At 46.7% G+C, this 15863-nt stretch overlaps 3 protein-coding genes across 3 annotated transcripts; all 3 read left to right on the top strand.

Annotated features, from left to right (window-relative positions):
- Positions 1–1317: 1317 nt before the first annotated feature.
- LOC120659384 (outer envelope protein 61-like) lies at positions 1318–5652 on the top strand. Its single transcript, XM_039937514.1, has 9 exons — positions 1318–1548; positions 2096–2326; positions 2969–3025; positions 3116–3244; positions 3786–3863; positions 3971–4041; positions 4144–4834; positions 4960–5103; positions 5219–5652. Exons 1-9 carry the CDS (start codon positions 1465–1467, stop codon positions 5363–5365), a joined length of 1632 nt encoding a protein of 543 aa, XP_039793448.1. The 5' UTR covers positions 1318–1464; the 3' UTR covers positions 5366–5652.
- Positions 5653–7158: 1506 nt separating this feature from the next.
- LOC120659382 (E3 ubiquitin-protein ligase RHF2A-like) lies at positions 7159–10705 on the top strand. Its single transcript, XM_039937512.1, has 9 exons — positions 7159–7440; positions 7595–7794; positions 7913–7959; positions 8288–8350; positions 8438–8537; positions 8656–8999; positions 9104–9211; positions 9312–9642; positions 10324–10705. Exons 2-8 carry the CDS (start codon positions 7684–7686, stop codon positions 9586–9588), a joined length of 1050 nt encoding a protein of 349 aa, XP_039793446.1. The 5' UTR covers positions 7159–7440; positions 7595–7683; the 3' UTR covers positions 9589–9642; positions 10324–10705.
- Positions 10706–12261: 1556 nt separating this feature from the next.
- Positions 12262–14185, top strand: LOC120659381 (trimethyltridecatetraene synthase-like). The gene has a single exon (XM_039937510.1). It carries the CDS (start codon positions 12472–12474, stop codon positions 14026–14028), a length of 1557 nt encoding a protein of 518 aa, XP_039793444.1. The 5' UTR covers positions 12262–12471; the 3' UTR covers positions 14029–14185.
- The last annotated feature ends 1678 nt before the right edge of the window (positions 14186–15863 follow it).

Genomic DNA, 15863 nt, shown 5'->3' with positions numbered 1-15863 from the left:
CTTTACCCCTTGTATGACCTCATTCACTCTGTATTCAAACTCCGGACATCTAATATCTTGTACCACTGGATTCTCAAAACCCTCTTCACGCCATTCACCTACCACTGGGAAGCGCTCATCGTCTTCATCGTCCGATGAGTCCCCACATTACTCTATTATTTGTGCATTCTGGTCTTCTTTCTCCATGTCCTCCACAATTCCAGGTATCCGCTCGCCTTCATCTACTAAATCTTGTGGTTCTGATTCTGTAGCTTGTACGTTCTCTTATTCTTTATCCTCTTCCAACTCTTCATTCCAGTCATATGTTGTGTGTGTTGATCCTTCACCTAAATCACCGACCTTCTGGTGAATCTGAATTACCATTGCGAGAGGCCACCCTCTTTGAAGAGCTGCGTGCATGTAATGTTTCCATTCTTCCGTACTACTTATAAGCGTCAACTCCCAGAAATCTCCATTTGTTTCCCAGGAAGTCACGGTATGAACCGTAAGCAAATGAGTCTTTGGATTCACATTGAACTTCCCGTGAAGCCATTTGCGTATGGAACCAAAACTCCTCTCTAGGGGTTTATCTAGACTGCACTGTCTTCGTTCCAATGCTGATAGATTTACTCCATATGAATCACGAATAATTCTATAGAAATCACCGTAATGAACTTGAAACGTCACATTGCTCGACATATCTGGCCATCCAAAGACTTAATTTTAATTAAACCAGTTTCTAAAACCATGGTACGACTTCAATTATAACTCCTAATCCGAACCCTAAGCGGTTACAATTATAAAAAAACACTAATTATAGAATTAAAAATACAAAAAATTTAGAATGATAAAGTTGAGAAATATTGGTTACCTGCGGTTCGAATCCAAAATCCGGCAGTGTTTCGCTGTTGCAACTCCCTCCCTCACCCCACGTTTCTCTTTTTTCCCTCTATGGATGTTGTTTGCTGCAAATGCAGGTGGGGGACATCGGCTTTTATATTGGGTGGGGAGCCTGCCGCCCCCCTGCCAGGCGGTAGGAGCTTATATGTAATTAAAATTTTCCCGGCAGGGGGCCGGCCGCCCCGCAGATGGGCGGCAGGCCCCCCTGCCGGGCGGTAGGGGTACAAACCTGTAAATTGTGAAAGCAAAAATATATTTCTATAAAAAACGATTTTGAAAAATATAAAAATATAAAAAACGCCTCGTTCTGCCGTCCGACCCCGAGCCCAACCCGGCCCGGCTCGCCTTTTTGGGCGGGCCTTCGGAATCGGAGGCTTCAACTCCGTTTCGTATTCCTCCTCCCTTGCCGATAATAAATACGGAATTAAAATACCCAACCAGTCCACTATCCCCGAAAGCACACGACGCGAGAGGAGAGAGAGAAAAAAAAGAGGCGCAGAAGACAGGAGAGAGGCAGCGGGCGAACTCCCAGCTAAATCCCCAAATCCACGAGCTCCCGCCCCGATCTCGATCTCGCCGGCCGCGATGATGGATCCGGAGATGCTGCGGCTGGCGCAGGAGCAGATGCGCCGCATGTCGCCGGACGACCTCGCCAGGATGCAGCAGCAGGTCGGTCCCATCTCCCGCGCCCCGATCCCGCCCCGCGTGTTCCTAGCTCCTCCGAGTCGATTCGCCGGACCGGGCGAGCCCGAGTGTTTTGTCGGTTTTGTCTAGGTAGCTGTAGATCGGGGGAAAGTAGCGTTCAGTTGGGTTGGATTTTTTCTGTTTTTGGGTTTGCTGCACGTTGTGTCAGAGAATGAATGTGTCGTGCGGCTGGCGTCAGCGGGGCGTGGCTCGAAGTCAGGATTTGCATGCACGTTGAATCGGAGTCAATCGGGGAGTGTGGCTTGAGTCCTTGAGTTGGGTTTAAATCGGTTTCGCATGCTTGATTGGCGACGCCAACGGAATGTTCCCATCCTGTGTTGCCACAAGCATCCGCGTGCTGCTGCCTAAACTAAGTGCAATAGGACTGCCTGTCTGCTTTTATAGTTTGAGGCGCGCCTGACATGTTTTCCCCTTCTGCTGCTTTACTTAATGTCGTCTGTTATGTCCTGAGGGAGTGTTTGTGGATGGCATGAGATTGACCATGTCCTTGTTGCGACTTCGATAACTGCAGCTGATGTCCAACCCAGACCTCATAAGGATGGCGTCTGAGAGTATGAAGAACATGAAAGCTGAGGATTTAAGGCGAGCGGCGCAGCAGATGAATCAAGCAAGACCAGAGGACATGCGTGATATGACTGAGAAACTCGCCAACACTACGCCCGAGGAGTTTGCTGCTATGAAGGCTCAAGCAGACGCGCAAATGTCGTATGCTATATCTGGTGCCAAGATGTTAAAGAAGCAGGTTAGTGACAAAAATTGTGCGTCCCATCTTTTGCTTACTGTTCTTTGTTCATTATGATTAGCAAGCTAAACTGTTGCAATGAAGCTCCATGGTGCATTATCACATTTGTGTAGAATATGCTAGTACTTCTGTCTGTTCTCTCGGTCAATTGCATAAAAGTGCACACAATATTGAATGAACTACAGGAGGATGCAATTTGTTGTGCCATGAGTCAGACTTGGTCCTAATAGTCTATTTCTAGCTGGAGGGACATGTTTTAAACGGTTTGTTTGTTCAGTCATTTAAGTCTTGGAGGATGTGTTTTTTCCTGCATTTAGAATTTAGAATTTAGGGATGAACATCATGAAATTTTCGCTTTAACACAAAGGATAGGATTCACATATAGACATTTTCCTTATATCTAATCTGGATGCATTTATTATTTTTATGCTGACCAGTCTTTGTGCTTAATATGAATCTATCATTGCTTTTTTTTTGGCCGACTTCTGGTATTTTTACACCTAGTTTATTTCTTGTCTTATCGCTGATAGTGAGCTTGCATCAAACAATTAACATAGTTAATTTGATATGGTGGCTTCCATGTTTCTATATATGTAGCCAATTTCCATTGTATATGAACCTTTTGATTTTTCTTGACTTCAGGGAAATGAACTTCATAACCGGGGACAGTATGCGGATGCTGCTAGCAAATACAAACTGGTGAGTTTTGAACATCAAGCTTCCATTTAAAAAATGTTGACATGCTTTACAGAAAGGCCTGACTGTTAAACTTGTTCTTTTCTTGATCAGGCCAAGGATAATTTAAAAAACATACCATCGTCTGCGGCGCATACTCTGCAGTTGCAATGTACCCTTAATCTAATGGCTTGTTATTTGAAGACGGGGCAATTTGATGAATGCGTAAGCGAAGGTTCAGAGGTAAGGTCGTAATATTTTACTACCTGTTTTCATTTGAATGGATTCTAGGATCCGATACCCCCTTTTTATTAGGCTATGAGCACAAGATAGTTTTCCATTCCTTAATGAAACCTGTTTCAATCAAAAGTCAAAACCTACTGTTTCATGACTAAAAAAATGCTGTGCATTGTATAATGGTGTTTAGATCATTTGAAGTCCATGACCATTACAAGTTTACTGCTTTAGCAGACTATAAGGTAAATTTTGTGAATTCTGTAAAAGAAAAGGGGCCTTTTCCTAAGATTGCTAACCAAAGGCAAAATAATAGTACTTCCATATTTTTGAACTGGTATAGTATGTGTGATTAAACATTATAACACTCCATATCTCACTGCATGTAATAGTAGAGTTATTCCATACCTTTGGCTATTTATGAGCTGTTGGAGCAGAAATTTGTAATTCTCTTTGCTTTTACACAAATTATGTTGTCTTGAATACCCCAAAACATTGCAGTTCTTTTATTACTTGACATGCTGACTCATCTATATCAAATGGATTACAGGTTCTAACTTATGATTCAAGCAATGTCAAAGCATATTATCGGAGGGGTCAAGCGTATAGAGAACTTGGAAAGTTGGAGGTAAGCTTTGCTCTATTTGTGGGCATGTATTTTTATTCACTGCAAATCCATCATACGATTCCACCATTGCTATGCGCTGCATGACATAATCATGAAAATACTTTCAGGCCGCTGTTTCCGACTTGAGTAAAGCCCATGAAATTTCCCCTGAGGATGAAACTATTGCTGAGGTTCTCAGGTATTGTTTCTTGTTCTATCACAGCTTGTATCTTATTCCTGATGTAGACAAATGTGTTTAACAACTTAAGTTGACACCACTGTGTTATATTTCATAATGCAGAGATACTGAAGAAAAACTTGTACGGGAAGGGGGAGGAGTGAACATGCGAAAAGGTGTTGTTATTGAAGAAGTTGTAGAAGATGATACTTCATCACAGCCATCAAGCAGTCAAAGTTCTCCTGGGTATACTGTTTCACAACCACCTGAAAGCCATCAAGCAGTCAGGCCATCCCAAAATTATGTTTCCAAGAGCGATACTGAAGGCCTATCAGAGTTAGGAGTTGAAGGAATGTCACCTGAACTTGTCAAAACTGCCACTGATATGATTGGCACAATGAAACCAGAAGAACTTCAGAAAATGTTTGAAGTTGCTTCTTCCATGAATGGCACTAGCTCCATTGGTCCCAATATGGGATCCAATATGCCAGCAGTGTCTCCTGATATGCTTAAGATGGCATCTGATATGATTGGGAAGATGTCTCCTGATGATCTACAGAATATGATGAATCTTGCTTCTCAGATGGGTGGGCCTGGTGGTGCCCCCAGGAGCTCAGAGAATAACTTCCAACCTTCATCGAGAGCCACAACAAGTAATTCACCCCTTGGATCATCTTCTCAAACTATTTTGGAGAGCCCTGATGATCTGTCAAACGATCAAAGGATGGGGCAGTCATCTTCTAGTCTTCCACCTTCTACAGCTGATATGCAGGAAAACATGAGAAACTCTATGAAAGACCCTGCAATGCGGCAGGTAAGAAATCCTTGGCCTGAGGACACTATGTTTCGAATGATGATGCCAGGAAAATTCATGCTTTGACTCTTAACATCTCTTGGGCCTTTTTTCGTATCTAACATATACTGTGCTTTTTTTAACAGATGATGGCAAACATGATGAAGAACATGAGCCCTGAGATGATGGCGAATATGAGCGAGCAATTTGGAATGAAGTTATCAAAGGAGGATGCTGCAAAAGCTCAACAAGCCATGTCCTCATTATCCCCCGAGGATTTGGATAGAATGGTATGAAATCAATTTTCGTTATCTTCAGCTGCCTTGTAATGGTCTTAGTTTACTAAATGGCAGGCTTGAATCTTACTGCTTCGATCATTAACCATGTGCTTGTCTTTGCATTCAGATGAGATGGATGGAGCGAGCACAGAGAGGGGTAGAAGTCGCGAAGAAGACAAAGAACTGGCTTTTAGGCCGGCGAGGCTTGATCCTTGCTATTGTCATGCTGATCCTGGCATTCATCCTCCACCAGCTTGGGTTTATCGGCACATGATAGCGTGACCTTGCAGTCTGCTTGTGGCAAATAATTTGTTGGATAGTGATGGAGTTTCTCCTTGCTCACAACTGTTTTGAGCACCCGGGAAATTCCGAATACGATAATTCTTTGAGTCTGTATCTGTTTTAGAAGTGTAACTGTGTAACTTTGTTTATAAGCAATAACATTCATCTTATATCTTCAAGCAATCAAGGAATAGAAAGAAGTCCAGCCAATATTATTGTTGTGATAACCAGCTGACATGTAATACTGTATACTTGTGGTATCTCAGTTTGAAGATTTGCAAAGTGTTAACTGTTAAGCATATCAAACGGAACATTACTCTAAGTGCTAAATAGTCGCTCACCTATCATTGATAATCTATTATTTAGCTCTTTATTCAAGCTGAATGGCCATTTAAACATGTTGAACATATACTAGATACCTAACTGACTATACGGTTGTTTGCTCTTTATTCGAGCTAAATGGTCATTTAAACATGTTTTTAAAATGACTATTTAAACATGTTAAATGGAGATATTAAATTGCCCACACGGGTGATTAAACAGATGCGGCTTGCTACCGCGTAGCATTTACATGAATGGCTGATATGACGAACAGTGATCAAAATTGAAGTAGAATTTTTAAACAGCTGTGAGATACTGATACATACAAAATTCAGGTGTGTTACAGATTTGTAAACACATATGCAAACAGCTACATTAATATAGCATTTTTATTCTTTTAAAGTGTTTGGTTATTAATAACCAAACAAACATAACTCTTTTCACTTTACGTGTCTTAAAAAATAGCATCGATTAAGCGAAAACTGCAAACCAAGCGAAAACTGCAAACCAGAAACGAGATGTATTTAGAAACAGATATAGTAAAGGTTTGGAGAATCGTTAGTGCAAAAAAAAGTGAAAATAAAAATATGTACCCCATGTTATTCTTTTTTTTAAACACATACCCCATGTTATTCTTGATGACAAAGGCGGCTGAGTAAACAAGCACCATTTGTAATAAAAGAATTTGCGGGTGAAAAAAACAGAACAAAACCATATGATTTTTTGGGTAAAAAAATTTGGCGCGCAAAAAGAAATACACATCTAGGGCTATTGACCCATTACTGTCCGTGAATTCGAAACATCTTATTTTTCAGTACTAGTCACCTTACTCAACATTTTTTTTGCGGGTACGTTTAATTAACATTTAACAGGACGGCAAGGCAATTACATTACATGGATCACGTATTTGCTACGCGTCGTGTGCATTTGTTTGCCCTGCTGCTGTAACACGAGGTTTTCTCTTCGGTTCAACACAAGAAAAACGTTTCTTCGCAACACAAAGCGGCCATGATGCTAATCCCTATTGTGTCTTGGTTCACACACATTGTTCCTCCCATCCCATAGTGCTAGCATCCTTTGAAAAAAAACTTATCCCATACGAATAAATAATGACGTGGTGTTTCCACTCCCAATCCTCAACCGAACTTGGTAATCACATTGGCGTTGCTAATTAATCTCCATGCTCCCACGCTCCCACGAGGTCACGTCACGTGCTCCACGGACCAGTCCGTAGAAAATCACCTCTCCTCTGATCCGTTCAGCGGGCTTGACCACCGCCGGCTCCGGCACGGCTGACCGCGTCACCCTCCCCTTCCCCTCCTGCCACGAAGACTATAATAACACTATATCGGGCCCACCATGTCAGCGACACGGAGCAGGTACCGGCGGCGGGCCCACCAGCACCGTCGGACAAGCGGGAAGATACGCGGGGCCCACCCGTCATCGGCGGGAGGGGTGGCGACACGGAGTCGCCGAGGGGGGAGGGGGCGAGCACGGGGCCGACCGTTTCGTCGCCTCTTCCCCCCAGTGGACTGTGGACGTGTGCCGCGGTGGTCGTCGCCGGCCGCAAGAGGAGAGCGATTCCACGCGGACTAGGTCTATTAATCGTCTCTGCTAGTAGTAGTAGTATCGTTTGGGGGCGATTGCTAGGTTGTTGGAGCAGGGTTGGGGTCGCTCGGTTCGCTTGGTCTCTCACTGACTCTCGCTCTCCGCCGATTTTCTCCCGTACGGCCTTGGCCGGAAAAGGTGCGGTTCCGCGGCAGTATGATGTGAATTTGTGACATTTGATCGGTGTTTCTAGGTTGTGTTGAGCGATTTGGTTCTTTTGGTTAGTTTGGTTGTATTTTTTTGTTGGAATTTCTGCATAAAAATGATTATCTTTTTGCTGTTCGTGCTGCAGGAATTGTTTGCGGAGGCGGCGGCGTTGATCCGGACAGCTTCGATCGGAGGGGGGTGGAGGGAGGAGGGGTGGAGGCGAAGGCGGCGCGGATGGAGGAGCTCTCGTCGGCGGTGGCGTTCGTGGAGGGCGGCGTCCAGGACGCCTGCGACGACGCCTGCAGTATCTGCCTCGAGGCCTTCTCCGACAGCGACCCCTCCGCGGTACGGCTTCCTGCGGCCCTGCAACCGTGCTCAAGGAGAGATGGATCTTTTGGGTTTGGGTTGTGCCTTGCTCGGCCTCTTTAACACGGTTGCTCTTTCTTGCTTCTGCTTGGCGCAGGTGACCAGCTGCAAGCACGAGTTCCACCTCCAGTGCATCCTTGAATGGTGAGCAGCTGCTCTGCAACTGCTTCCTGCAGTTCTTCAGGCTCTTTAGATACCTGTGTTGCGAGGATCGGGAGTGGTAGTGACAGTTTAGGACTGCACAGTTCTTCAATTGTTTTGCTGGGTGCTCAGCTCGTAATTTCGATGAGTGCTAAATGCACTGCTGATCTGAATCTCTGCTCGTGCACTCTGAATGTGATTTGGAGGAATTGCAATCTCTGCTCTGAAACGTTTGGTTGTCAGTTACCAGCATTAGTGTATTACATGCTTATTGTAATTGCTTTATTATCCTATAAAGTGATACTGAAGTGCATTCTGATTGATCTTATAGGTGCCAGAGAAGTTCCCAGTGTCCCATGTGTTGGCAGGCAATCAGCATGAAGGACCCTATGAGGTAGTAATTCTGCTATACCAACGCACCGACTGAACTTCATCTTTTCATTTACACCTTGGTCTCACTTGGATTTCTTGTCTACTGCAGCCAAGAGCTCCTTGAGGCTGTTGCGGAAGAGCGGAATGTGCAAGAAAATCCTGGGCGCACAACTACTATTTTTCGCCATCCACTGCTCGGAGATTTTGAGGTGCAGCATATCTGATATCCATATTTGGGAGCGTGCTTCCAGTAACAGCACACCTGGTTGTATGTAGGGTTGTAGGCTCAATTCCTTCACAGAATACTTATGTCATTGTTTCTTCCAGGTACCCGCCGATGCGGACGATGCAGAAATTGAAGAACGTATCATACAGCACTTGGCAGCTGCTGCTGCAATACATAGGTCACACCGCCATGCCAGAAGAGAAGGTCGTCGCAGCAGATCAGCAGCGCATGGCCACCCACAAACTCTATTCTTTTCAACTGCTGAGACCACTTCTGGTGGGTCTATGTCATCAAATTCACGGCAAGAAGGGGTTCATGAACATGCTCCTGCTGTAATTTCTGCTCGCCCATTTCCTACCGTGGATTCTACAGAAGAAACAGCTGCAGGCACATCGGTGCCTGACACTAACTTGGCTAATAATGGTCCTGTTGTATCAAATAATAGGTATTTCCTGCAGAAAAGGGGGGCTACATGGCTACAATTCAAATAATATATGATTATTTTCATTCACATGGGGCTAACACTTGCTACATAATGATCTGGATCAGAGTTTCTAGGGACCAATCTTCACCTGTCGGCCAAGATGAAGCTGGACCATCTGACGTGCAGTCATTCTCAGACTCACTAAAATCACACCTGCAATCAGTTTCAACAAAGTATACTTCTAGTTCTACAGTTTTATTGCTTCTAATATCAGACACCTTTGGAAGTTTAAAGCATTATTAACTTACATGTCCACCATCTTTGCCATACCAGGTACAAGGATTCTATAACGAATAGTACACGCGGGTGGAAGGAAAGGTGGTTCACGCAGAAGAACACTATATCGAATCTTGGTTCAGAGGTGAGGAGGGAGGTCAATGCTGGAATCGCTGCTGTATCTCGCATGATGGAGCGACTGGAAATACGGGATGGAACAGGACCGTCTACTTCGGCAACCAATGTTCATCCTGCTTTAGATACAAATAATCAAGGAGCTTCGCCCCCAAAAGTCACGACTGTTGGAAATGATGCCTCGTCTTCAGCAACTTGAATGTCACAAATCAGATGTTCAGTGAGTTTACACTGCATGTGGTTATGAAGTGTGGTACGTGCTATGTTTCTACTCCAGAGGACGTAATTCACAGTCTGTCACATTGTATGATCAGTTGTCATTTTTCTCATTAGTCGGTGAAGCAGATGTTACATGCCAAGTTGTTGTTCAATAAATATTTGTAGACTAAACTATGCTTTTACTGTACAAATGAAATCATTGTTAGTTAATTTGGGTATGCATGATTGAGAGACCATGACAATGTTTTAGTCCTATCATTCAGGAATCATAATTTATGTAAGGAAAGTAGTTTAGTACATTAGTGTCCATGATATACTGGGAAAACAATTGGTCTAGTACTTCCCTCTTAGTTATCAAGTATGCATGCCAAAGCAGCATGCCATCACTAGGGAGATGTACCGTCATACATAGTAAAGTGTTTCAAAAAAGAACAATTACGCACCTCAAACAGATAAGTTGATGTCTTGATTCATTAATAACAAGTGCTGTGTATTTAATTTCTGAAAAGTTTGCTCATACCACTTAGATATCAAGGAAATATGAGATAAATGTTAACTATTGGTTCACAGAAGGTTGATTAGGACAAATTTCTTTCTTTCTAGGTTATGATCTCACATTAAGACGTAGAAGCTCAGTCTTCCCGTTCTCGGCCACTGTGTGGTTTTTTCATTTTGTTTGCGCAAAGCTTGAAAGCAAGTGATATATTTTTTTCAGGTCTAGGACGAGAATGTCGGTTGCGAATAACATCTCCTTCAGAAGTGCTGGTACTTCAGTTCTCCGTATATTCTGCATCAATATGAAGGATATACAATGCTTGGGGTTCCTTCTGAACACTCGCATGCAACATCTGCAATATTTGCATGGATGCAATGAACTGGTTTGAATAATCTATGTACAGATGGTCATGGAAGTGTAAAAGTGCAATACCATATATACCTCTGGTCTTGTTTCTTTCTGTAGAATTCTAAGCCAAGTGCATGTTGTATTATTTATCCTCTTAATAGAATCCTAGAATGAACATGAACAGGGCAGTACTGATTGTTATTGGTGAGACTTTGCATCCATCCCACTTTTGAATGTATCAGCATAACCCCCACCGTTTTTTCTACTTATTAATACAAAGATGCGCAGTTCTCCTGCGAGTTTAAGAAAAAAAATATATCAGCATGCGTCCTGTTCAATTTATATGTTTGCTTGGCTTACGCAGTTAACACTTTACATGAATGCCAAGCATGTCAGACCCAGACAAAGTTAAATTCTCTGATTAAACTGGCCTCTCCTTCCAGAATTACTACAAGCTGATCAGCTGAACAACCACTTTTTAACCTTGTGGTTCATCACATCACTCACTGTCATCATATTCGTACAATTTTGTTTGTGCTCGAATTGGGTAGTCTGTTCCGTTCCAACAGCAGTAACTGTCAGTTCAAGACTCACATTTTTCTTCACGATCTGCCAAACCTGAACTGTTGCATAGCTTCAGCATGTTTCATGATCGACCAATGTGACCTTCAAATAATACTAACAATAGGAATAATGATAATTAAATCTAATTACAGAAAGAAAAATATCTTTACATGCACACAGGAAACACCTTCTTGTACTGTTGAACACTGCATGCTCCAAGTCCCCAAAGCAAAGGCTTCCATTTCCGACAATGGAGCTCACACCAGCAAATATGTAAGGACAAATTTGTTTCTTTCTAGATTGCGGACTCACTTTAAGATACAGAAGCTCATGGTCCTCCCTTCTCTGGACTCTCTTGTGGTCTTCTGCATTTTTTCCCCACAAAACTTCAAATTATTTTTTCAGGTCCTGGATGTCTGTTGCGTTCAGAAATATCAGTCCAGTAGGTCCCTTTCTTCAGTTCTCAACCAAGCATTCGCGTCGATACTAATATGGAGACACAGTCTTTTCAGACTTACGCATGCAACTTGTGCAATACATGCATAATGCCAAGGGCATGTTATCTTTGTTCAGTGTGAACTTTTGAGACCATTTTATTAATCAAAGAAAGATGTTTAAAATATGTTTCCATCTCATGGCTAGGAATCCTCCGAAGTCCAAATAGAGCAGTACGATTGTTGCTGGTGAAGCTTCGCATTCATCCCGTTTTTGGAAGTATCGGCATGTACTATTCCGTCCTTACGTTTGCTTGGCATCTTCCCAGTACAAGAGGACACAGCGAACAGTTTACACGAATGGCAAGTATCTCAGACTAGGCAAAGTCATAAGTCCTCTAACTAAACTGGCTTCTTCTTCCAGATTACCACTAGGCTACCAGCTGATTAGCTGAATATTCACTGAATTTTCGACTGTCATCATGTTTGTACATTTTTGTTTGTGTTTAGATTGGTAGTCTTTTCCATTCAAACACCAGTCACTGTCAGTTCAGGACTGAATTTTCCTTCACAATCAGCCACACCTAAACTGTTTGTTGCACTGCATCAGTAAGCGCCTCATTTGGCATGGCTTCAGCTTCTCCTACAACGGCATGTGAAGCAGCTTCTATGGTGAAGCTGAAGCCGTTTTGGAAAATGTTTGGATATGAAGGTGAAGCCAGTCGTGGTGGAGGTGAAGTCGGTCGAAACCACTTTTTGCAGCTCCATCCCACCAGTGGAAGCTGAAATGAGCTTTATGGACGGCTTCACGCCTGAAGCCAGTTCAAAAATGCTCAGTCCCTATGTTTCATGATTGGTGAATGTGCAGTCTGATGTTTGCCTCAAATAATAAATATATTAATCTAATTAGCAAAATAGCATTTCTCTTTATATTGGTATCGAAACACCTTCTCTTTTCTACACCACTCTCCAAGTCCCAAGGCAACGGTTTCCATTTCCACCCAAGGAGCTCACACCAACAATGTCCATGGCCGTGGCATTGGCGGCCATCTTAGCCGTATTCATCCTCAGGTACGTGCTCGCTACGAGTGGCAAGAAGAAGGCTCTGAACCTTCCACCTGGCCCGCGGGGTTGGCCGGTGATCGGCAGCCTCGCCGCGCTGGCGGGCGCGCTCCCGCCGCACCGCGCGCTGGCCGCGCTCGCGGCGCGCCACGGCCCGCTCATGCACCTCCGTCTCGGCTCCTACGACGTCGCGGTCGCCTCGTCGGCGGACGCCGCCCGGCTCGTCCTCAAGACCCACGACCTCGCGTTCGCCGACCGCCCGTCCACGGCTGCCGGCGAGGTCGCCTCCTACGGCTACCTCGGCATCCTGCACACCCCGTACGGCGCCTACTGGCGCATGGCGCGCAAGCTCTGCGCCACCGAGCTCTTCTCGGCACGTCGCGTCGACTCGTTCGAGGGCGTCCGCGCGCAGGAGATGCGCACGCTGGTGCGCGGGCTGTTCCGGTGCGCCGGCCGCGCCGTCGCCGTCAGGGAGCACGTCGCGGGCGCCACGCTGCGGAACATCCTCCGCATGGCCGTGGGAGAGAAGTGGTCGGGCTGCTACGGCAGCGCCGACGGCGAGGCTTTCCGGCGCACGCTGGACGAGGCGTTCGCAGTGACCGGCGCGGTGAGCAACGTCGGCGAGTGGATCCCGTGGCTGGGCTGGCTCGACTTGCAGGGCTGCATCCGGCGGATGAAGCGGCTGAGCGAGATGTACGACCGGTTCTACGAGCAGATCCTCGATGAACACGAGGAGCGGCGGCGGCGAGCCGGAGCCGGCGAGTTTGTGGCGAGTGACCTGGTCGACGTGCTGTTGCAGCTCGCCGAGAAAGGCAGGTCGGAGACGTCGGAGGCCAAGCTCACGCGCGATGGCGTGAAGGCCTTCATCCAGGACATCATCGCCGCCGGCACGGAGAGCTCGGCGGTGACGATGGAGTGGGCCATGTCGGAGCTTCTCCGCCACCCGGAGGCCATGGCCGCCGCCACCGGCGAGCTGGACCGCGTGGTCGGCCGCGGGCGCTGGGTCACCGAGCGCGACCTGCCGGACCTCCCCTACATCGACGCCGTCGTGAAGGAAACGCTGCGGCTGCACCCCGTGGGCCCGCTCCTGGTCCCGCACCTCGCCCGCGAGGACACGGTGGTCGCCGGCTACGACGTGCCCGCCGGCGCGCGCGTGCTGGTGAACGTGTGGGCCATCGCGCGCGACCCGGCGTCGTGGCCCGACGCGCCCGACGCGTTCCGGCCGGAGCGGTTCCTGGGCGGCGCCGGCGTGGACGTCCGCGGGGCGCACTTCGAGCTGCTGCCGTTCGGGGCCGGGCGGCGGATCTGCCCGGCGTACGACCTCGCGATGAAGCTGGTGGCCGCCGGCGTGGCGAGAATGGTGCAGGGGTTCGCGTGGCGGCTGCCGGGCGGGGTGGCGCCGGAGGACGTGAGCATGGAGGAGCACGTCGGGCTGTCCACGAAGCGGAAGGTGCCGTTCGTCGCCGTCGCCGAGCCCCGGCTGCCGGCGCACCTCTACGACGACGCCACCGATTGATCGGGCTCGCGTTTACAAGAAGAAGCATAGATTGGCGCACGTTTTCATCAAATGAAAACATTGGTTGATGCATTGTTCCAATATTTAATAAAGGATCTCTGTTTACAGCGCTCAAAATTTTCTGGTGGTTCAATGAAAATCCAAGGATCCAATGCCATAGCCTTCTTCTTTCTCTGTCAACCACGGATTTTGTCAAAATCTTCCAGGATTTTTGTCAGCTGCCGCTGCTGTCTGTTGCTGATCCGACGGTCCTTCGCCATCCGCGGCCGGCGGTGTCCCTACCACCATGGCCCCAACCGCCTGCAGCCACACCACACCAGGCTTCGTCAACCCCGTGACGACGTTTCTCTAAGCCATGGGACAGAGAAATCACTCCCGAGGAAAACGTTCATGTCTGTCGCACATGCTAATCACGCACTAGTCTTCTTTCAAAAAAAAAAAAAACAAAAGAAATCACTCCCATTTGGTTCCGTTGAGCTAATCGCACTAAAAAAGAATCTTGCATGCATGGAATAAACGATGTTTATTTGTAAAATATTTTCACAGATGGGTACAACTTTGCATGACGAATCTAATGACGATAATTAATTCATGATTGACTACAGTAATGCTACAGTAACCATCCTCTAATCGTGCGGTCAAAGACCTCATTAGATTTGTCTCGCAATGTAGCGCAGGGATTATGGAGTTAGTTTTATAAACTGCTTTTATTTAATATCCTTAAGTAACGGTCAAAGTTAGCGCTACTCCCTAGCGCTAGAAAACCAATCAGGTGTTATATTTTGATCCAAATTCATTGCATAAGAAAAAGCCGACTTCCGATGGAGCGAAGCGGAGGCCCATCGCCGGGAGGCTTGGGCCGGTTCATACACCCTTTAGGGTTTGCTCCTCGCTGTATTATTCCTCTTGTAAACTGCCTCTAGGCGTTGTAAACACACACCGATATAGTGAAGATTTGCTGGCTGGCGCCCGTGGTTTTTTTCCCTTCCGCATTGGAGGGGTTTTCCATATTAAATCCTCGTGTCTCTTGTGGTTGATTTTGTTGTTCTTCGTTGTTTGTTCGCCGTCGATTCTAACAACAGGGCCGCAGAAAGTCTGATCCTTTGACATATAGCGAAGATATCTGCTCACACGGACACAATGCAATTTCAGCTTTTTGCTGACTGAAGAATTGCCGGGCTGTAAAAAGCAGGGAACTAGTAACTGCCAAACTTTGATTCTTTGAAGAGACGGGAACATGATTTGAAATTATGCACGTCTGAAGCTTCTCTGTTTCATGCATGTAAATATTTGCGCATATGATTGTTGGATATTTAGACCGACTCCAACAGAGACGGAAAATGCATTTTTGCCTCTCCAAACTGTACTTTTCACGCGAGGCATCCACTCCAACAGCGAAGGCATACCCGAGAGACAGTTTGCATTCGAAGAGAGAGGTGATGCAAAATTGCAATCCCTCTCCTCGAAGGCATATGAGCCCGCGGGGCCAGGTGAGCCCTCGCGGCCGGCGGGGCCAGGCGAGCCCGCAGCGAGGAGCGGTTGGCGCTGCCAGGCGTGTCCGCGGGTCGAGGTCCGGCGGCAGCGGGAGCTCCTTCCCCTTCTCTCCCTCCTCTCCGGCGGATTCCGGGCGCGGCCAAGCGAGGTGGGCGGAGCTGCTACCTCTCCTCCCTCGCCGACCTCCTCTGCCTCTCCATATCCGGTCCATGGCCGGATTCACGGCGGCCAGATCCGCCTCTTCCCATCTCCGGCGGCGTGCCCTCCGCCGGCGCTCCTCCACCCCCTCCATCGCCGGCGCCCTCCCTACGCGGCTCCATCCCTCCCCGGCGGGCGAGCTC

The sequence above is a fragment of the Panicum virgatum genome, chromosome 2N (genome assembly GCF_016808335.1).
Source record: "Panicum virgatum strain AP13 chromosome 2N, P.virgatum_v5, whole genome shotgun sequence".
NCBI lineage: Eukaryota > Viridiplantae > Streptophyta > Magnoliopsida > Poales > Poaceae > Panicum > Panicum virgatum.
Note: the sequence above shows the minus strand (reverse complement) of the source record. Positions and strands in the feature narration are given on the sequence as shown.

Coding starts and splice junctions, on each gene's coding strand:
- LOC120659384 (XM_039937514.1), top strand. CDS start 1,465: ATGATGGATCCGGAGATGCTGCGGCTGGCGCAGGAGCAGATGCGCCGC. Junction 1,549..2,095: donor TCGCCAGGATGCAGCAGCAG/GTCGGTCCCATC, acceptor CGATAACTGCAG/CTGATGTCCAACCCAGACCT. Junction 3,245..3,785: donor GCGTAAGCGAAGGTTCAGAG/GTAAGGTCGTAA, acceptor AATGGATTACAG/GTTCTAACTTATGATTCAAG.
- LOC120659382 (XM_039937512.1), top strand. CDS start 7,684: ATGGAGGAGCTCTCGTCGGCGGTGGCGTTCGTGGAGGGCGGCGTCCAG. Junction 8,351..8,437: donor AGCATGAAGGACCCTATGAG/GTAGTAATTCTG, acceptor TGTCTACTGCAG/CCAAGAGCTCCTTGAGGCTG. Junction 8,538..8,655: donor CACTGCTCGGAGATTTTGAG/GTGCAGCATATC, acceptor TGTTTCTTCCAG/GTACCCGCCGATGCGGACGA.
- LOC120659381 (XM_039937510.1), top strand. CDS start 12,472: ATGTCCATGGCCGTGGCATTGGCGGCCATCTTAGCCGTATTCATCCTC.